Here is a 21,813-nt window from a genome sequence, read left to right on the forward strand (position 1 = left end):
AGCCTTTTTAAAATGAGGAAATAAAATTGTGGAGAGAATGACTTGGGTAAATTAAAAATTATATATATGCATGTATATGTGTGTGTTTACACACAATATTGTTTTGCATGCTTTTGCTCCCAAACATTGGAACATTCTCTGAAAGAAGCTCAGAAGAGCCAGCTCTGTGTCTCTGGATGTCATGTGGTATAGAGATTGATGCTTTCAGTTGTTGTGAAGGATATTGGTCCTGTGCATGCACAATCAAGTTTGCGAGTAACAATGTTTTTCTTCCAGTGAGATTTGGCCACGAGATTTGGCCACATTCAGGGATATCTCTCATCTTCTATTCTACCTGGGAAGTCAAGGGAAGCCTGTGTGTAATAAAGTGGCTTAAATTATTTTTGCCAAGGGGGATCAAATGCCCTCTTCAGTGACTTTATTTTTCATAGTATATTAGAGAGTGTACTGAAATTAGAAGGCTCCTGCTGTTTGTTGACCCACCCAGGGCATATCTGTGAGAAGGGTAACAGAGAAGACTTTACTTTTGGAATTAGACCTGTGTTTGGATCGTCGTTCTAGCGTTAATAGGTCTGTGTGCTTGGTTGAGTTACTTGATGCTTCTAACTATAGTTCTTAAGAATGAAGATTTATTGAACTCTTCATTGGGTCATGCCAGCTGCTTGAACTGGACCTTCCTTTTGGAAGGAGTTTGAGTGAGAGTGGAGTTAGTGGCTCAGAAAGGGCTTCTCAGAAATAGGGCTGCTTAACATTAGTGCCTGTGGTACTTGTGCTTGACACCTACAAGCTTTAGACTTTTTCTTACTGCAGCCTAAAGAAATACTAGAAAATAACCTAGTCACTGGGCAGAGAAAACTACTTTTCTCTTCATAGAGGCACCTGCTTCAATGCCTGCAGTGCCTGGAACTCTTGTAACAATGCTGGAATATTGGTAAAATAACATAAAAAGTCTTAGCAGCCCTAAGTTTAAATAAAAAAAGAAAGCTTAGTTTATTTGGCAAGGTCTGTGTTAGTTATGTTGAGGAGTTAAATTAGAAGTTTTAAAATTAAGAAGGGGGGCTTGGGTGGCTCGGTTAAGCAATTGCCTTCGGCTCAGGTCATGATCCCAGAGTCCCTAGATGGAGTCTCTTGTCAGACTCCCAGCTCCACTTGGAGTCTGCTTTTCCCTCTGACTTTCTCTCATGCTCTCTCTCACTATCTCTTTCTCTCAAAAATAAATAAATGAAATCTATTTTTTAAAAAAAGTTTTAAAATGGGGGGCACCTGGGTAGCTCAGTGGGTTGAGCCTCTGCCTTCAGCTCAGGTCATGATCTCAGTGTCCTGGGATCCAGCCCCGCATTGGGCTCTCTGCTTGGCGGGGAGCCCGCTTCCCCCTCTTTCTCTCCCTGCCTCTCTGCTTACTTGTGATCTCTCAAATAAATAAAATCTAAAAAAAAGGTTTTAAAATGTGTTTCACAGTGCCTGGTTTATTATTGGTACTTTATATTTCTTGCTGGCCCATCTCAGAAGATGAGTAAATTTAACTAAGTTTCTTCTTTTTAAAAAAAAAAAATTATTTCTTTCCCCTCCGGTTTTATTGAGATATAATTAATATAGTATATTAGTTTAAGGCATACAGTGTAATGATAAATGTACATACTACTAAATGATTACCACAGTAAGAATAGTTAACATATATCACCTCACATAGTTGTTTTTTTTTTTAAAGATTTTATTTATTTATTTGACAGAGATCACAAGTAGGCAGAGAGGCAGGCAGAGAGAGAGAGAGAGAAGAGGAAGCGGGCTCCCTGCTGAGCAGAGAGAGGGATATGGGACTCGATCCCAGGACCCTGAGATCATGACCTGAGCCAAAGGTAGAGGCTTAACCCACTGAGCCACTTGGGCGGCCTCACATAGTTTTTTTCCTTGTAATGAGAACTTTTAAAACCTACTCTCTTAGCAACTTTCAAATATAAAATATAGTATTGTTAACTGTAGTCACCATCTTGTACATTATGTAAATCCTTTCTGAGTCTAAAGTTCTATAATCCTCTCCTTTCTCCAGAACTTTATTGTTCATACCATTTTATATTTTCTCATATTGGTGCATAACTTTTCAATTTATTGCCCTAGGAGGATTATATACTTTTTTTTTTTTTTTTTTTTTTAAGTAGGCTCCACGCTGGGCTTGGAGCCCAATGTGGGGCTCAAACTCAAAACCGTGAGATCAAGACTTGAGCCCAGATCAAGAGTTGGACACTTAATTGACTGAACCACCCAGGTACCTAGATTATATGTTCTTTAAGGATGGAAAATGTATCTTTATTTTTTATTTTTAAAGATTTTATTTATTTGAGAGAGAGACAGAGAGATCATGAGAGGGGAGAAGATCAGAGGGAGAAGACTGGAGCCCAGGACTCTGGGATTATGACCTGAGCCAAAGGCAGTTGCTTAACCAACTGAGCCACCCAGGTGCCCTGTATCTTTGTTTTTTAAGAAACATGTTATCTTGCGCAGTGCTCAGAAAATGTCTTCTGAAAGAATGCATGAACTAAAGCTAGAATTCAGGATGTGGAGGGAAAGCGGGGTGGGAAAGTCACAGAAGGCGCTTTCCAAATTATTGAGTTTAGTGTTTAGGCATTTCTTACAGCTTCTCAGACATTGACATGATATGTGAAATACAAGGTTTTAATCACCTTCCCATCTAGAAAATAATTTAGGTCCATCACTGTTTAAAAGCTAGGTTTTAATAGTATAAATAATATACTGATATTCAAGTAGAATGACACTGAAGTCTTCTCTTGACGTCTCTCCGTTCCCTCATAGGTTTTAACAGTCATCAGTTTATATTTTTCTGTTCTTTGCGTTTATATATAAATTGAAAATGAGACTTCATGTTTGATCATGATTAACTTGTAGGTCTTGGTGGAATCTTAGACATTGCCTGGTTCCCATTTTATAAATGAGGAAACAAGTCCAAATGGTTAAGTGGCTTATGCAAATTACCACAGCTGGTTAGTGACAGAACCAGGACTACAAGCAAGATCTCAGTACTCTCAAGCCAGTATTCATCTTGCTGGAGCAAATGATATTCTTAAAGTACAGAATTGTTGGGAGGAAGAAAACTAGTTCCTTAGTTGCATAATTTTTCCTCTAAAGATTTTTTTGATGTTCTTGACTCAAAATCCAACTTTCTGGTATTTAAAAAAAATCAAGATCAAAATTAATAGGTGGAGCACCTTAAAGCATAATACAGTTGACTTTGTAATTAGCAGAGTTGAAAGTGATGAGAAGATCCTCTAATTTTCTTTGTGCCTGCAGGAAGGTGGGAGTCAATCATTTTGACAAGTCTCCTGAAAGGAACAGCTAGCGGGAGCTGAAACCTTTTTCCATTTGGTCTCGTGGCAGAGATCACACCAGCAGCTCCACACAGTATGGAAGACAATTCTTATATTCTTAAAGTTTTGTGTTTTTTTTTTTTTTATTTCAGAAGTTGTACATTTGTTTTTTTCTAAAGTATAAACTATAAGAATCCAAATATTTTACATAATACATATTTGTTTTATTTGTATGTTGTGGATATCATTCCATGGTAGTATATACTGCTCTACTTCATTATGCTTTCAAATAGTTTTAAAGTGTTCCATAGTATGAATGTACCATGATTTCACTGAGCAGTTCTGGTGATGAACATTTAGGTTGTCTCTAATATTTGGCTATTTTAAATAATGTTGCTTTGAACATCCTTATAAATGTATCCATGTGCATTTGTATAGATATTACTACAGGAAGAATTCACAGAATTGAAAATTGTGGGGTCAAATGGTACTGCAGATTACTCTCCACAAGATACTGTGCTGACTTACACTCTTTGATACTGATAGTGTTTGAGGATGCTTGTTTCCTACATCCTTATCAACTTAGATATTATGGCATCTTAATTTTCACTATTTTGTTAGGACGAAAAGTCTGTCACTGTTCTAATGTGTATTTCCATGATTCTGGTAAGGTTAAATATCTTAAAATTATTTCTCATGTTACAAGTCACAATGTAAAGAATTTGAAATATAGGGACACCACCACTGTAGAACAGATAGAGGGGTAATTCGTATTCCTCAGTGAGACTGCCTCTTATTTTTCCAGATATGACGTGCTCACTAATGTCCTCTGAACAGTCTTCTGGAACTTCTCTCTTGCCTAAAGACAGTGCCCCATTTTCTTGGAGTTCTTTGGATGAGGATGGGTTGGATGACTCCTTGCTGGATCTGTGTGAGGGAGAAGAAGATGATGGCCATTTCAGTTTCACGGAGGAAGATATTCAAGAACTCTTGAAGGATGACGACCTTAAAGATGATAGCAGGCATATTGAGAAAGGAGAGAAAGGAAGTCAAATTCTGTTTGACACTTCCCAAGAGAAAAATTCATTGTATAGCTTGGGACCAGTAGCTGAGACCTCCGGCCTCTTAAAACTACCTCAGCTAAGTACATCAGTTGGTCATGGACCAACTCCTACTAAACCATTAAACAGACACTTTGCACTAGAAAAGAATCTTATAAAAATAACAGTTGTTACACCATTTGATCCAACAGTTTGTGATGCTGTGCTTGATAAGGACAAGACTGATTCATTCAAAGATACTGAAAAACCTTCCTCCCCTGGGGAAGAGATGAGAAAAGATGGTCTTAGCCCAAATGAGAGCAAACTGTGCACTGAGTCTGAAGGGATTGATCCCAGTAATTCTGCTTGGGATGTGCCCCCACTTTCTTCTCCTTCAGACAGTGACTTTGAACAAACTATGTCTGATAAAAATATACTTGAGAGTAAGAGACCTACACCTGTATTCTCTCAGATCGTGGACCATTCAGAGACTCCTAATACGGGGTCATCCTGGAAAAATGGATCACATAAATCAAATTGTGAAGTGAGGTTTCCGGTTGTTTCCAGTTCATCAAACAAAGTAAGTATATTTTTTCAAGGTAGATAGAAAAGTTATTTTCATTTAAAGCTGTATAGCAGAAATTTGTATTCATCAAACAAATTGGGATTTGAATCCTGACTAGAACTGTGACCTTGGGAAAAGTGTTTAGCCTCTCTGTTTCCTCATATTTCTTACCCATATATTGTGCTAAATGTTACTTCACAGTATAGTAAGGATTAATGATATATTTATAGTAATTGATATATAATAGTAAATTATTACTTACTGAATAATTACTAAGGTAATGATGATTTTACTACTATTTCCCCTTTCTTTGGGTTTCAGCTTAATTCTCAATCTCTGGTGCCATATTAAACGAGGCACAGCACCTGATCAGCTCCTGAAAAGCTGAAAAAGCTTAGGCAATTTACCTAACCTCTTTGAACCTGATTCCCTATTTATCAAATGGACATACCACTTACGGTTTCTTTCTTTTCCTTAACATTACAATCACTATCTATCTCATTTAAAGTATTTGTCATTGTGCCTGGTACATAGGAGGGTTCAGAAATATGCCTCTGTAGCCTTTATTAAGAATATGTCCATAAATAGTGTTTTCAGCTTTGTCCTTAAAATTATCTTTCCTTCTACTCTGAACGAAAGCAGGATGTTCTTGACAAGGATTCGGGGAGGCTGAAAGTCAATGAGAGAAGACTAGTCAAAGTCCCTCCTGTTCTACAAAACAAAAGAAGGTAACAGTATGATAATATTCTAATTTCTGTTGGTTCTCTTCAATTTCTTTCTTCCCCACCTCAGTTCTCCCTTAGTGTAAAACCATGTACCAGATGTAAGCATACTTTTAAGTGCTGGGACCGCTAATGTGTTAGCCGTGTGACCTTGGGCAAGTCACGTGACCTGTGACTTCAGTTTGTCTGTCAACAAATGAGGCTAATGATGCCTTCTCCGCTGCCTCACAAGTTATTTTGGGAGTAAAAGAGACTTATTAGTGAAAGCACTTATATAAATGTAAGATTTCTTTTCCTGGGCATCCGGAAACTTGGTCATAGATATGACAGGAGGTTAGAATAATTTTTTTTTTAACGATTTTATTTATTTTTATTTGACAGAGATCACAAGCAGGCAGAGAGGCAAGGCGGAGGCGGGAGGGTGGAGTTGGGGGGAAAGCAGGTTCCCTGCTGAGCAGAGAGCCCCATGTGGGACTCAATCCCAGGACCCTGAGATCATGACCTGAGCCAAAGACAGAGGCTTAACCCACTGAGCCACCCAGGAGCCCCTAATTATTTAACACAGATATTAAAATACAGTTATGTAGAAAATCCTTTTATCTCTCCCAACTTGAATGCAATTGTCCTTAGGGAAAAATTCTAGTAGAGATTGCAGATTTGGGTCACCTTTTTGGTCTGTTCTCTTGTTGCCAGGAGATGGCAGTGTCTCTACATGGGCCTTCTCAATTAACAAAGCTGTTTTTTAGGTTGAGTCAGATTGGCTTCCTTATAATGAAATTTAAAAAATTTTTTTGATTACAAAGATACTAAGTCTTTCTGCTTGAAGTTTTTTATTTTTTTTTAAGATTTTTATTTAAGATTTTATGTATTTATTTGACAGAGAAAGAGAGAGGAAGAGAGTGCACAAGTAAGGGGGAGTGACAGGCAGAGGGAGAGGGAGAAGCAGATTCACTGCAGAGAAGAGAGCCCAATGCAGGGCTCCATCCTAGGACTCTGGGATCATGACCTGAGCCAAAGGCAGATGCTTAACTGACTGAACCTCCCATGCACCCCACTGCTTTAAATTTTCAAAAATATATTAAAAATAAGGCTAAAGTCCCCTTTGACTATGCTCCCTGATGCCAGTTTTTTGTTTTGTTTTGTTTTGCTTTGTTTGCATAATTGAGGGAAACTTTGTGACTTAACTTACAGTGGAAATTATACCAAGGAGCCAAGTGAGGCTACTTGGGACAGTTATGTACTTATTATCTCAATATTCTCTTCCACTGACTCCACAGTTACCAGTGCAGTAAGGATGAGCAAGGGCCAGACATTGTTCTTGCCGAGGTCACCAGTGTTCTAATTGCCACATCCAGCTGGTTCTTTTTAGTCTTTATCTCATTAAGTTTTTCTGTGGCTCTCTCAAGTTAGCTATATCCTGATTAACCTTGAATTACTCAACAAGTGCTTTCTTTCTCTAGGGACTAGATAATCTTCACTTTTTTACGCCTTGTTAGCGGGAGTTTGTATCTGTTTCTCATCTTCCTTTTTACCTTATCTCCATGCTTGATTTCAGCGATATACTGTGTGATTGATAATGTTTTCTGTCACTGGATCTTAAAAGAGTATTTTGCCTCTGAAAGTTAGTTGTTCTAACTAATCAGCAATATATGAGTTCTCTCTACAAAGCACTATACTCATGGTTCTAATGGACTGTTTTTCCTCCTGATTTGCTTTGTTCAAGGACTAATGTTTCGACGTTTTCACAGTCAGATCTAGAAAAGCAGAAGGAAAGTTATCTCAAGGAAGTCATTGCTCATATAACATGCCCGAAGGACGCTAACCAAGGTAACATGGTAGAATGGCCTGTAAAAGATGTGATGGGATTTTTCTTTTTTCCAGTGTAATATGAATTAAACTGGGAGATTATTTTTAGTTTTCTTAAACTGATGAGAGAGAGAACTTTCTTACCCACAGATTTTTACTTGAAGGGATTACTTGAAGGGATTACCTAACCAAATAAGATCCTAAGTGGTTTGGCTAACCAGTATTAGAGGGGATCTAAGGAGACTCATACCAGTACATGAAGAGTGCTTCCCCCATGGTTGAGGGTTGTAACCAGACCCATAGTTTTTGGATAGGGAATTTTTTGTTGGAAAAATAGAAGTGGATGACCAGGGGCTGCTTAGTAATCGTTAGTTTTTTATTTAGAATTATTTCTTTTCCCTGTTTCCTTTAGGATTTAAATGTAAAAAGCAAGCATTTCAAATACCATTTTGCATCTTGACATTTGAATAAAAGCTCTTAAAAGGTTTTGACTACCTTCCAAATTCTTCAAGCTGACTTCTCCCTGGCTCACTAAAAGCTCTTAGAAACCAAAATGACTGGATTCTTTCTTCAGCCCTCAAGAGATTATTATTGTCTATGTTATGACTCATTCTGGACTAGTAGCTGATGGTAAATGGAGGGGAACTTGTGGCCTCTAATGAAGGTGCCAAGATCAGAGAGGTACTGGTAAAAGGATTCTTTCTCATAAAGATTGCTCCATATTCCGTCATCTTCAGCTTCTTTGTTCATTAAGCAAGCCTTTCTCAACCACTTTCAGTGGTGCTAGGTTTGAAGATTAGGGATTGGAAATATAAAGAGGACCGAAGTAGGGTCCTGGCTCTCTAGGAATTGATAGTTCACAGAAGGAAAAGATAATTATACCACAATATTGATTAGAATATCTCTAATCAGTAGAGCTATAATTCTAATAGAATTATGTATAAAATGCACTAGGAGCAAGGAAGAAGCACTTCTGTTTGTGTTTGGGGAAAGTAGAAGATGGGGAAGAGGGATGCTCTAGCTAGTCTCCATGGGTAAGATAATTGTGTTACTAGGAGATCTGTCATAAATAACCAGGAAGAGTTTTAGGGGAACTTTTGGCTAAAAGATTCAGAGAAGATGCCCCTTTCCTTACAAATCTTTAATTATTTAGTAGTTTTAGAACTACATCAGCCAGAAGAATTTTTCATTCCAGGTCCTTTTATTTTTTAGTCACAGATTTCATTAAGCATTCAAATGCTACTACTTGTTCTGATTGCTCAGCCCTTTGTGAGTGCTCTTTGTTTGAACTATTTTAAAGGTCTGGTGGAACTAGAGACACTCCTCTCCTTGGAGAGGGGCTTGGACCCTCTTCACCTGGGTGATTGATTGGAGGGGCAGATTAAAAGAACTTTGTGTATGTTTAACCTCTGTGGAAGAGACTTGGACATTGCTTTTCCCTCTCTGAAGTGACTTTCTTTTGCGTCCTAGGCAATTTGGAATGATGATATCCAATTATATTTTCCTTTCTCATTTGGGGCATTTAGAAAAGAAAATTTCACAAGAAAAGCTGTGAGCAGCTGCTCATGTTTGTAGCATCTTTTCCTGTCTCTTTCCCATTCAGCAGTCCTTCTCCCACTATACTATAATAATTTATATCCCACGAGGAACAACTAGGATAATGCAGATAGAGTAGACAGCATACTTTAGTGGTTGGGAAAGTAAAGTCTAGTCTAGAGTTAACTTCTGAATGCATATTCTAGCTGCAGTGCTTAACTGGCTGTGTGACCTTGAGCCAATAAAACTCCGTTTTCTCATTTGCAAAATGGGTATAATTATGAGGCTTAACAATATGTGAAAATTTAGGTACAAATGTAATGATAGAACAGTACCTAGCCATGGTTGCCAACATCTGTTGAATACTTGGTATTATTTGCAAGAAAGGGTATCCTTTCACACTGAAGTTTTTATAGGTGAAATTGTGCGATGCCAGGTACTGGTTTTCAATTTTGAAAAAACAACAACAACAACAAAAAAACTAAAAAACTGAAACCGTGAAAAATTAGAGGAAACAGCTTTAACAAAATGTTGGTGAATGAAGCTCAGTAATAGTTATGTGTGGATTCATTATGTTATTTTCTACTTTGTATTTGAAAAAATAACCGTAATAAAAAAGTTACTTTTTTTTTAAAGTGCATCTTTTAGGGGATTCCTTTTTAATGTCTAAGAATTGTGAACATCACCAGTTACGCTAAAAATTTCACAGGTATCCACTGCTTGCTTCTGCTTTCTAGGAACCTAGTATGATACCATGTTCTTGTGTTCCTTCCCACTGCCCACTATTCGTGCATTCAGAGTTTAAAGATTATATACTCATTTGCAAAGGAAGAGTGGGGGCATATTTCATTGTTCCTCTATTTATATATGAAGTAAAGAGCAGCCAGAAGCAAACAGAGGAAGCATATAGTGCCTCCTGTCCTTTTTGATACTTATAGTGCTCTGTCACCTTGGAAAAGTGTAATTGTTCAAGTTCTTTATTAGATACAGAGAAATTAAAATTAGTAGGTTCAAATGTAGTTGCTGCCAATTCAGTTTGAATCCTTTCCATTAGGTTAGTCATCTTTCACTTTATCAATAATGTATATATTATTGATACAGAATATGATAATGTAAATCATCCTTCAACTTCATTATTCTAGTATCTCTTTTTAATTTAATGCCACGTGAGTCTCTTAATAGCATTTAGAAAGAAATACGAACAACTTCTTCCTCACATTCCAGCTCATGGAAAACTTTATATGAAATTATAAATTCTTAGAGTAGTAAAGGTCACTAAGATCATCTCTTTACTCTCTTAATATATAAATCTTTTTTATATATCTTTGTTCAGTGACCATTCAGCCTTTGCTTAGAATTCTAATAATACAAAACTCATTAAATCATGAAGCAGGCCATTCATTGCTTAAAAAATTCTAATTCTTAGGAAAGTTATTTCTTACATTGAGCCGAACTGCTTCCCTGTAGTTTCCAGTGGTAGTTTCTAGTTCAGTCCTCTGGGAACACAAAAAATAGCTATTACCTTCCAAATACTTAATGTAATTTAAGTACCTTTTCATGTTAAATATCTCAGGATTTTTAATGATTAGAAAGTATTATATAATTTATTATTCCATCTTGGATAATTAGGTTGTCCCATTTTCATTAGTAATGCTGCAGTGAACATTCTGGTCAATAAATATTTATGTACAACTCTTATTTCTATAGGATGAATACCTAGAAGTGGAATTGCTGGGTAAAGTATATAAATATTTTGAAAACCTCTGTTACATGTTACCAGATTGTCCTGCCCCTCAAAATTGTATTAATTTTTATTGTCACCAATTTGATAGGTAAATTTTAACATACTTTGTTTAATAATTAGTGAGGTTAAACACTTTTTATTGATGTTTTTTGAAATATGTATTTAATTATTTTAAAAAATCATCTAATACCTAGTTTGTATTCCAGTTTCCCCAGTTGTCCCAGAAATGTCTTGTATTGTTTAAACAGGATCTAACCAAGGTTCACATGTTTAATTATTGTCTCCTTAGTCAATCTTAATTTAGGTCACTTGTTTGTAGATTGTCTCACATTATGAATTGTGTCTAATTGTTTCCCTGTGGTGTCATTTAACTTGTTCCTCTATTCGCCTGTATTTCCTATGAAATGGAAGTTGGATGTAGAGGAGGGATTAGATTCAGAGTAAGCATTTCTGGCTGGTGTAATTCATATGTACTGTTGTGTGTTCATCCTGTATCATACTGGGGGCACCGCCTTATGACAGGTGATCTAATAGTGATGCTAAGTTTGATTGCTTGGTTAAAGTGTTAACTGCCATGGGCCACCTGGGTGGCTTAATCCTTATACGTCTGCCTTCAACTTAGGTCATGATCCCGGGGTCCTGGGATCGATCCCTGCGTGAGGCTCCCTGGTCTGCGGGAAGCCTGCTTCTCCCTTTCCTACTCCCCCTGCTGTGTTCCCTCTTTCACTTTCTCTTTCTGTCAAATAAATAAAATCTTAAAAAAAACAACAAAACAAATGAGAAACCAACGAGCCTTTTTCCTTCCCTGTAGTCCTGGTAACCACCATACTGCTTTCTGTTTCTATGAATTTGCCTATTTTAGATACTTCGTGTAAGTGGAATCAGACAGTACTCTTCATTTTGTGACTGGCTTATTTCATTTAGCTGTAATGTCCTCAAAGTTCACCGTTGTTGTAGCAGGTGCCAGAAGAATTTCCTTCCTTTTTATGGCTGACTAATGTACCACACTTTATCCATTTATCCTTCAATGGACACTTGAGTTGCTTCCACCTCTTGGCTGTTGTGAATGGTACTGCTTTGAACTTGGGTGCTTATCTGCTAGAGATACCTATCTCCTCAAGACCTTGCTTTCAGTTCTTTTGGATTTATGCCCAGAAATACTGTTAGATCATATGGTAATTGTGCTTTGAATTTTTTGAGGAACCTCCTTACTGTTTGACACAGTGGTTGTACTATTTTATAACCCCACCAATAGTGTACAAGGGTTCATTTCTCTACATCCCCACCAACGCTTATTATTTTCTGTTTTCTGGTAGTAGTTGCCTTAAATGGTGGTTCTATCTATATCCGTCAGTATTACAGCTATGTGAATATTGCTCACTGCAAAGTCAGTAGTATACTGTGGTTTCAAACATTTTCTTGAATCGTTTGTTTTTATGGAGTGGTTCATGGCCTCACTTACTTTTTTTTTTTAATAAGATTTTATTTATTTATTTGACAGAGATCACAGGTAGGCAGAGTGACAGGCAGAGAGAGAGAGGAGGAGGAAGCAGGCTCCCCGCCGAGCAGAGAGCCCGATGTGGGACTCGATCCCAGGACCCTAGAATCATGACCAGAGCCGAAGGCAGAGGCCTTAACCCACTGAGCCACCCAGGCGCCCCAGCCTCACTTACTTTTTAAACTATGAATTAATTTATCACTATTTTTTTTTTACAAATGCAACTTACTTCTTTATCTATGTTGCCTGTGTGTCTGTGTCGTGCCCCTCCACAAATGTTCAGACATACCCAGTAATCTATCAACTCCTTTAAAATTTCTTCTGGAAACCTTTCTAGAGCCTTGTGTTCTGCTCCAGTCTATACTGTTTGTTCTCCCATCCAAGTACTAACCAGGCCCGACCCTGCTTAGTTGTTCTCTAGCCTTGCTGCAGAGCTGTCATCCTAGTGTTTGCCTTTGCTGCCCTTCTGGGTTGAATCCTGTTCCTAGATCCCCATTTCTTTTCTTTTTTTTTTTTTTTTAAAGATTTTATTTATTTATTTGACAGAGATCACAAGTAGGTAGAGAGGCAGGCAGAGAGAGAGGGAAGCAGGCTCCCCGCGGAGCAGAGAGCCTGATGCGGGGCTCGATCCCAGGACCCTGAGATCATGACCTGAGCCAAAGGCAGAGGCTTTAACCCACTGAGCCATGCAGGCACCCATAAGTCCCCATTTCTTCCTCTTGATCTGTTTTAGTGGAGCACATTCTTTGAGAATTTCTAAGAAAGTGATAGATAAATTTGGGTGGCCCTTCCATATCTGAAAACTTCTCTTTCCTCATACTTGATTGGTAGTTTGGTATAGAATTATAAATTCAAAGTCATTTTTCCTCAGAGTTTTGAAGGCATATATCTAATGTTCTTGTTAAGTCTGTTACTGGGGGGCCTGGGTGGCTGAGTGGGTTAAAGCCTCTACCTTCGGCTCAGGTCATGATCCTGGGGACCTGGGATCGAGCCCCGCATTGGGCTCTCTGCTCAGCAGGGAGCCTGCCTCCTCCCCCTCTCTCTGCCTACCTCTCTGCCTACTTGGGATCTCTTTCTGTCAAATAAATAAATAAAAATCTTCAAAAAAAAAAAGTCTGTTATTACAGTCACAATACTTATAATTTAATTTTTATTCCTTTTAATGTAACCTGTTTTTTTCTTTCTGGAAAGTTCTTATTCTTCTCTTTATCCATTATTTTATGCAAATTATTTCACTTGCTGGGACATTTTCAGATTCTTATTGACTACTTTCATAATCACATTTACGATTTCTAAGACTTTTCCTTTTTTGTTCCCTTTGCATATTATGTTGTTCTTATTTTATGAACTAATTGCTTATCTCAAGATTTTTTCTTTCTTTCTTCTTTTTGTTTTGTTTTGTTTTGTTCTGTTTTGTTTTGTTTAAAGATTTTATTTGTTTATTTGAGAGGGAGAAAGAGAGAGCACCCAAGAGCAGGAGGAAAGAGAAGCATATGGGATCCAATCTCAGGACACTGGGATCATGACGTGAGCTAAAGGCAGTTGCTTAACTAACTGAACCACGAGGTGCCTCAATTTTCTTTTTTGAGTAATAAGTCAAATATAGTAAACTGCACAAAATTAACATGGACAACTTGTTGAGTTTTGACATTTCTATACACCCATGAAACTAGCTGCAATTAAGATAAATATACCACACCACCAAGTTTCTTTGTGCCTCTTTATAATTCCTCCTTCCTGTCTTTCCTTGCCACCTTCATTTCCCAGGCAACCACTGATCTGCTGTCACTAGAGTTTGTAATTTCTAGAGTTTTGTGTAAATGGAATCATATAGTATATATACTAGCTTCTTTCTCAAAGCATAATTATTTTGAAATTCATAATTTTGTTGATATTTTATTCCTTTTCACTGCTGAGTAATACTCCATTATAGAAATATACCACGATTTGTTTATCCATTCACCTATTGATGGGCATTTGGGTTGTTTCCAAATTTTGCCTATTAAAAATAAAGTTGTTGCGAATATTCATGTACAGATCTTTGTATGGATATGCTTTCATTTTCCTTGAATAAAAATCTAGGGGTAAAATGACTGGGCCATATGGTAGGTATATGTTTAATTTTTTTAAGAAACTACCAAACCTGGGACATCTAGGTGGCTAAGTCTGTTAAGCATCTGACACTTGATTTCTGCTCAGGTCACAGTCTTAGGGTCGTGAGATTGAGTCCCACGTTGGGCTCCATGCTCAGCGGGGAGTGCTTGAGATTTTCTCCGTCTGCCCCTCTCCCAGCTCATGCGCACCCACTCACTCTCTCTCTCTCAAATAAATAAATCTTAAAAAAAAAAAAAAAACCAAACCACCAAACTTTTCCAAAGTGGTTGTACTATTTTATATTCTCACCAGCAATATATGCTCCCATCCTTATGAAGGATTGTTCATTGACAGTATATAGAAATTCAGGTGATTTTTATACATTAATCTTATTCTGTAGCCTTGCTAATAAACTCTGCTTGTTAGTGTTGGTGCCTTTTTTGTCCATCACCTCAGTTTATGATCATGTCATTAGCAAATAATCACATTTTTACTTGCTCCTTTCCAATTTGAATGCCTTCTATTTAATTTTTTTGCCATATTGCACTGGCTAGAACCGCCAGTATAATGCTTAATACAAGTAATACAAGTAACTTGTTGCTGATCTTACCAGGAAAGCATTTAGTCTTTCATTGTTACGTTAGCTATTATGTTAGCTGTATCTCCTAGATACCCTTTATCAAATTTGCAGTGTTCTCTCCTGTTTATAGATTGTTGAGAGTTTTATTAGAAGTGGATATTGGATTTTGTCAAATACTTTGTCTGCATCTGTTAAGGTGATCATACAGTGTTGTGTTTTTTAAAGTCCATTAATTGGAGAATGATACTTGATTTTCTAGTGTTAAGCCAGTGGTACATTTCTGGGTTTTATGCATTCTGCACTTGGTCTTAAAGTATTATCCTTTTAAAGTAATAGCCTTGGGTTGATTTGCTAAAATTTTATTATGCATTTTTGCATCTGCCTCAATAAGGGATATTGGTCTATACTTGTAATTTTTTTTTTTTAATGTTTTGTTTATTTATTTGACAGAGACAGCAAGAGAGGGAACACAAGCAGGGAAAGTGGGAGAGGGAGAAGCAGGCTTCCTGCTGAGCAGGGAGCCTGATGCGAGGCTGGATCCTGGGACCCTGGGATCATGACCTGAGCTGAAGGCAGGTGCTTAACAACTGAACCACCCAGGCGCCCCTGCACTTAGAATTTCTTGATTTGGTCTTGGTATCAGAGTAATGTTGGCCTCACAGAATGAATTGGGAAGTATTTCTACCTCTTCAGATTTTCTGGAAGAGTTTGTATAGGAGAATTGGTATCTCTTTTGGGGTAAGCTTTGGTTGTCTTTCAAAGAATTTCATCTAAGTTGTTAAATTTATTAGCATGAAGTTAATAACTTTACCTTATTAGCCTTTTATGTATCTATTTATTTCTGTTTATTTATTTATTTTAAAGATTATTACTTATTTATTTAGAGAAAACCAGTATGCATTTAGGGACAGGAGAAAGGGAGAAAGAGAATCCCAAGTAGACTGCTCTGAGCACAGAGCCTGAGGGAGGGTGGCTGGGCTTGCTCTCATGACTGGAAGATCATGCCCTGAGCGGAAGTCAGGAATCAGACGGTTAAGGTTAACCGACTGAGCCACCCAGGTGCCCCGCCTTCTACATGGTATTCTGTAGTAATGTCATCTTTCCCATTTTGGTATCAGTAATTTGTGTTTTCTCTCTTCTGGCTCTCAGGCTGGCTCTCAGTCTGGCTGAGTTTATGAACACTATGATGTAATACTTTCTTAAAATAGAACCCAGCTTTTGTTTTGCTGATTTTTCTCTTTTTCTATTTCATTGATTTTCATTCTGATATTTATTATGTCCTTTTTTCTGCTTACTTTGAGTTTCCTTTGCTCTTTTTCTAGTTTCTTTAGGTGGTTGCTAAGACCATTTATTTGAGACCTTTCTTTTCTAATTTAGTAAGGGATGTTAGGAGCAAGAGGAAATAAATTTCATACTGTCTGTTTGTCTGGATGCCTTGACCTTTTTTTAAAAATCAACTTTACTGAGATATACTTTACATGCAGTAAAATGTACCCATTTTAAGGATGCATTTTGCTGAGCTTTGGCAAATTTGTGCATGCGGGGCTTGATCCCAGGTCCCTGAGATCATGACCTGAGCGGAAGGCAGAGGCTTTAACCCACTGAGCCACCTAGGTGCTCCTCTTCTAGCTTTTTAATGTGGAAGGTTACATCACTGATCTGAGATCTATTTTCTGTAAGCATCTTTTTTTTTTTTTAAAAGATTTTATTTTGAGAGAGCGTGCACGCGAGCACAAGGGGGGAAGGGCAGAGGAAGAAGCCGACTCCTTGCTGAGTGGGCCCTCCCCCCCCCCCCAGCCTCTGTGCAGGGTTCAGTCCCAGGACTCAGATCATGACCTGAACCAAAAGCAGGCATTTAACTAACTGAGCCACCCAAGTGCCCCTTCTATAAGCATTTAGAGCTACAGTTTTCCTTTAAGTGCTGCTTAGGTGCATCCCACAGATTTTGATATATTTTCACTTTCATTTGGCTCAAAGCAATTTCTGTTTTCCCTTGTGATTATTTCCTTGACTTACGGGTTATTTAGAAGTGTGTTATTTAATTTCCAAACATTTGGGAAGGTTTTTTTTTTTTTTTTAAAGATTTTATTTATTTATTTGACAGAGATCACAAGCGGGCAGAGAGACAGGCAGAGACAGAGAGAGGAGGAAGCAGGCTCCCTGCTGAGCGGAGAGCCTGGTGCGGGTCATGATCCCAGGACCCTGGGATCATGACCCGAGCCAAAGGCAGAGGCTTAACCCACTGAGCCACCCAGGTGCCCTGGGAGTTTTCATCTATCTTACTATTTTAGCTTAATTCTGTTGTGGTCAGAAAATATTCTTGATAATGAGTTCCATTCTTTTAAATGTACTGAGACTTATTTTTATAGACCAGCATATGGTGTGTTTGGTGAATGTTCCATGTGCACTTGAAAGTGTATATTCTGATGTTGGTGGAGTGTTCTATACATTTCAGTGAGGTTGCTGGTGGTGTTCAGTTCTATATCCTTACAGATTTTCTAACTAAAAGAGGAGTGTTCATATCTCCACTCTAATTGTGGATTTTCCTGTTTCTCCTTTCACTTCTGTCAGTTTTTGCCTCTTGTATTTTAAAACTCTGCTATTGAATGCATACATTTTTAGGAATATTATATCCTCTTGATCATTTGTCCCCTTTTATCATTATGAACTTTTTTTCACTCTTAGTAACATTCAGTATTTACATTCTTTTTTTTTTTTTTTAAGATTTTATTTATTTGACAGATCGCAAGTAGTCCCCAGAGAGGCAGGTAGGGAGTGGGGGGGGGGAGCAGGCTCCCCGCTGAGCAGAGAGCCCGATGCAGGACTCAATCCCAGGACCCTGGGATCATGGCCTGAGCCGAAGGCAGAGGCTTTAATCCACTGAGCCACTCGGCACCCCCAGTATTTACATTCTTAGTAATAATTCTGTTTGAGAGTCTATTTTGTCTCATTTATGTAGCCAATCCAGCCTTCTTTCCACTACTGTGTACATGATAGATTTTTATTTTTATTTTATTTATTTTTAAAGATTTTATTTATTAATTTGACAGAGAGCGAGAGGAGGAAGCAGGCTCCCTGCCAAGCAGAGGGCCCAATGTGGGACTCGATCCCAGGACCCTGAGATCATGACCTGAGCCGAAGGCAGAGGCTTAACCCACTGAACCACCCAGGCGCCCCATGATAGATTTTTTAAAAATCTTTTTACTTAAAGGCCGCCTGGGTGGCTCAGGTGGGTTAAGCCTCTGCCTTGGGCTCAGGACATGATCTCAGGATCCTGGGATCAAGGTCCGAATCTGGCTTTCTGCTCAGCGGGGAGCCTGCTTCTCCCTCTCTCTCTGCCTGCCTCTCTGCCAACTTGTGATCTCTCTGTCAAATTAATAAATAAAATCTTTTAAAAAAAACTTTTTTTACTTTTAATCTAGCCATATCTTTGTGTTCTAAAGTGGATGTCTTAGGGCGCCTCACTTGGTTAAGTGTGGGATCCTTGATTTCAGCTGAGGTCGTGATCTCAAGGTTGTGAGATGGAACGTCTCCTTGGGCTCAGGTGCTGGGTGTGGATCCTACTTAAGATTTTTCTCTCTTCCTCTTTCACTCCCTTTGCCTCTCCCCACTCCCTCTCTAAAAAAAAATAGTAATAATAATAAAATTAAGTGGATGTCTTATGGACACTATATAATTGAATGTAGCTCTTCTTTTTTCCAGTCTTATATAATCTCAGTGTTTTAATTTGTTAGTCCAATCAGTATGGGTGGTTTTAAATCTACCATCTTATTACTTGTTTTCTGTTTGCTTATCTGTTCATCTGTTCTTTGTGTCCTCTTTCATCTTTCCCTGGTCTTTTTTTTTTTTTTTTTTTTTTTTTTTTTAAGATTTTGTTTATTTGACAGAGGTCACAAGTAGAGAGAGAGGCAGGTGGGAGGCGGGGGGGGGGGGGGCAGGGGAAGCAGGCTCCCTGCTGAGCAGAGAGGATTTGGGGCAGCGATCCCAGGACCCAAAGGCAGAGGCAGACATTTTAACCCATTGACCACCCAGATGCCCCTGGTCTTTTTTTTTTCCTTAAGTATTTTTTAGTATTCCATTTTATCTCCATGCTTGATTTATTACCTATACATCTTCGTTTTATTTTTAGTGCTTGTTAGGAGAGTAGTAGTTCTTGAAGTTTTTGTTCTCAGGGCCCATTTACACTCTTAGAAATTCAGGACCCCAAAGTTTTTGTTGGCGTGGGTTACATCTATCTATACTCAGTCATATTAAAAGTTATAACTGAGGGGCACCTGGGTGGCTCAGTGGGTTAAAGCCTCTGCCTTTGGCTCAGGTCAGGATCCCAGACCCTGCATTGGGCTCTCTGCTCAGCAGGGAGCCTGCTTCCTCTCTCTCTCTCCCTGCCTGCCTCTCTGCCTATTTGTAATCTCTGTCTGTCAAATAAATAAATAAATCTTAAAAAAAAAAAAAAAAGAACTGAAAAATTGTTTAAATATTTATTAATATATTTAAAAATAGACTCATTGCACGTTAACGTAAATAATATGTTCTTATTAAAAATAACTTTTTGGGGGGCACCTGGGTGGCTCAGTGGGTTAAAGCCTCTGCCTTCGGCTCAGGTCATGATCCCAGGGTCCTGGGATCGAGCCCCGCATCGGGCTGTCTGCTCCGCAGAGAGCCTGCTTCCTCCTCTCTCTCTCTCTGCCTGCCTCTCTGCCTACTTGTGATCTCTGTCAAATAAATAAACAAAATCTTTAAAAAAAAATAAATAACTTTTTAAAAAAAGTAATCTCTGTGTGTAACATCGGGCTTGAACTCACAATGCTGGAGATCAAGAGTGGCAGGCTTCACTGACTAATCCAGCCAGGGGCCTCTAAAAATAACTTTTTTTTTTTTAAAAGAAGGGTAGGAGTAGAGGGAGAGAGGAAATTCAGAGCCCGAGATAGGCTTCATCTCACAACCCTGAGATCATGACCCGAGCCAAGATCAAGAGTCCCAACGCTTAACTGACTGAACCACCCAGCCGCCCCTAAAAATAACTTTTTTAAAACAAAATCAAAACTTTGGGGAGATGAATGGCATTGATTTACATTTTTTGCAAATCTCTGTTAATGTCTGACTTAATAGAAGCCTGCTGGATCCTTATATGTGGTTCTATACTCTGTGTCATGTCATATAGCCTCTTGAGAATTCCATGGTACACTTGAGAGAATGCAAGTGGAAAGGACAAATAACATCTTAGTGTTGTTGTGAAAATAGTCTTGACTTTTAAAGCTCAGAAGGGGGTAGAGGGACTCCCAGGGACTCTAGAACACACCTTGAGAACTGTGATTCTGTTGTTTACAATATGGATCTTTAACCTCCCAGTCCACCTTTAAGTAATACACCACTTAGCATATAATGCAAGGCCCTAATTAACAATACACTTCCAAATCTCCATTCTGTGTTTTTTTTTTTTTTAAGTTTATTGATTAATTTAAGTAATCTATACACTCGATGTGGGGCTTGAACTCACGATTTGAGGATCAAGGGTTGAGTGCTCTTCTGACTGAGCCAGCCAGGTGCCCCTCCATTCTGGTTTTTGGTTGTTTTTGTTTGTTTGTTTTTAAAGATTTTATTTATTTGACAGAGATCACAAATGGGCAGAGGGGCAAGCAGAGAGGGAGAGAGGGGGAAGCAGGCTCTCTGTGGAGCAGAGATCCTGATGTGGGACTCGATCTCAGGACCCTGAGATCATGACCCGAGCTGAAGGCAGAGGCTTAACCCACTGAACCACCCAGGTGCCTCTCCATTCTGTTTTTTATGCTATTGTTTGTATACATTTTACGTATACATACATGTTTAAGCCTTCAACATACTAAAGTTATCTTTTAAAGTTTTTTTTTTTTTAATGAGGAAAAGTCCATTTTTACTCACATATTTACCATTTTCGTGCCCTTGATTCTTCATCTGTTATTTTCCTTTTTCCTGATGAATTTTTAGTTTCTTGTAGTGCAGGTTTGTTGGTAATGAAGTCTCTCTGCTTTTGTTTTATTTACAAAGTGTTTGTTTTACCTTCATTTTAAACTTTTTGTTTTGAAAAATTACAGACTCAGAGACTCACAAGACATTTCTAGGTTCACCTCAGTGGTTTCCCTTCTGTCAAGAATGACAGTTCTGAACAGTCTGAAAACAGTTGTTTCATATATTTTGCCCAATTTCTACTTGCCTACAGTGGGAGGTGAGCCCATTCATCATGCCTAGAAGTAGAAGTCTCACTTTGATTGTTTTTTTTTTTTTAAAGATTTTATTTATTTATTTGACAGAGAGAGAACACAAGTAGGCAGAGAGGCAGGCAGAGAGAGAGGAGGAAGCAGGCTCCCTGCTGAGCAGAGAGCCCGATGTGGGACTCGATCCCAGGACCCTAAGATCATGACCTGAGCCAAAGGCAGCGGCTTAACCCACTGAGCCACCCAGGCGCCCCTCACTTTGATTGTTAATGGAAATCACAAGCTGCAGTGGTTCTGTACATTCTACTTTTGTACTTGGCATTGCTGTTGAGCATGTTCATATGTCACTCACTAGCCTCCATCTAATACATCACTTCAGAAATGAGCTAAATAATATATATAATAATATATATAGGGACGCCTGGGTGGCTCAGTTGGTTAAGCAGCTGCCTTCGGCTCAGGTCATGATCCCAGCATCCTGGGATCGAGTCCCACATCGGGCTCCTTGCTCCACAGGGAGCCTGCTTCTCCCTCTGACTCTGCCTTCCACTCTGTCTGCCTGTGCTCGCTTTCGCTCGCGCTCTCTCTCTGACAAATAAATAAATAAAATCTTTAAAAAATATATATATATATATAATACACTAATTTTATATGTGTGTGTATATATATATATATTACAATAATGCCTATTTCTTTCTTCTGTTTTTTGCCCTGTCT

At 38.4% G+C, this 21,813-nt stretch overlaps 1 protein-coding gene across 17 annotated transcripts in view; it reads left to right on the forward strand.

Moving 5' to 3' along the window:
* Nucleotides 1–21,813, forward strand: part of S100PBP (S100P binding protein) — a 50,021-nt gene that overhangs the window by 18,619 nt on the left and 9,589 nt on the right. For 3 of the 17 annotated variants that reach the window (XM_082685756.1, XM_082685755.1, XM_082685757.1), the window contains exons 2-6: nucleotides 2,154–2,263; nucleotides 3,304–3,414; nucleotides 4,126–4,940; nucleotides 5,565–5,653; nucleotides 7,371–7,474. In XM_082685756.1, coding sequence (XP_082541882.1) covers nucleotides 4,128–4,940; nucleotides 5,565–5,653; nucleotides 7,371–7,474 — 1,006 coding nt within the window. In that variant the 5' untranslated portion in view covers nucleotides 2,154–2,263; nucleotides 3,304–3,414; nucleotides 4,126–4,127. Of the gene's footprint in view, nucleotides 1–2,153; nucleotides 2,264–3,303; nucleotides 3,415–4,125; nucleotides 4,941–5,564; nucleotides 5,654–7,370; nucleotides 7,475–10,696; nucleotides 10,725–21,813 lie in introns of all 17 variants that reach the window. The other 14 variants (XM_082685759.1, XM_082685760.1, XM_082685748.1 and 11 more) reach the window with 9 other exon arrangements.

Source organism: Mustela nivalis, assembly GCF_964662115.1.
Source record: "Mustela nivalis genome assembly, chromosome: 10".
In the NCBI taxonomy this organism is placed as follows: Eukaryota; Metazoa; Chordata; class Mammalia; order Carnivora; family Mustelidae; genus Mustela; species Mustela nivalis.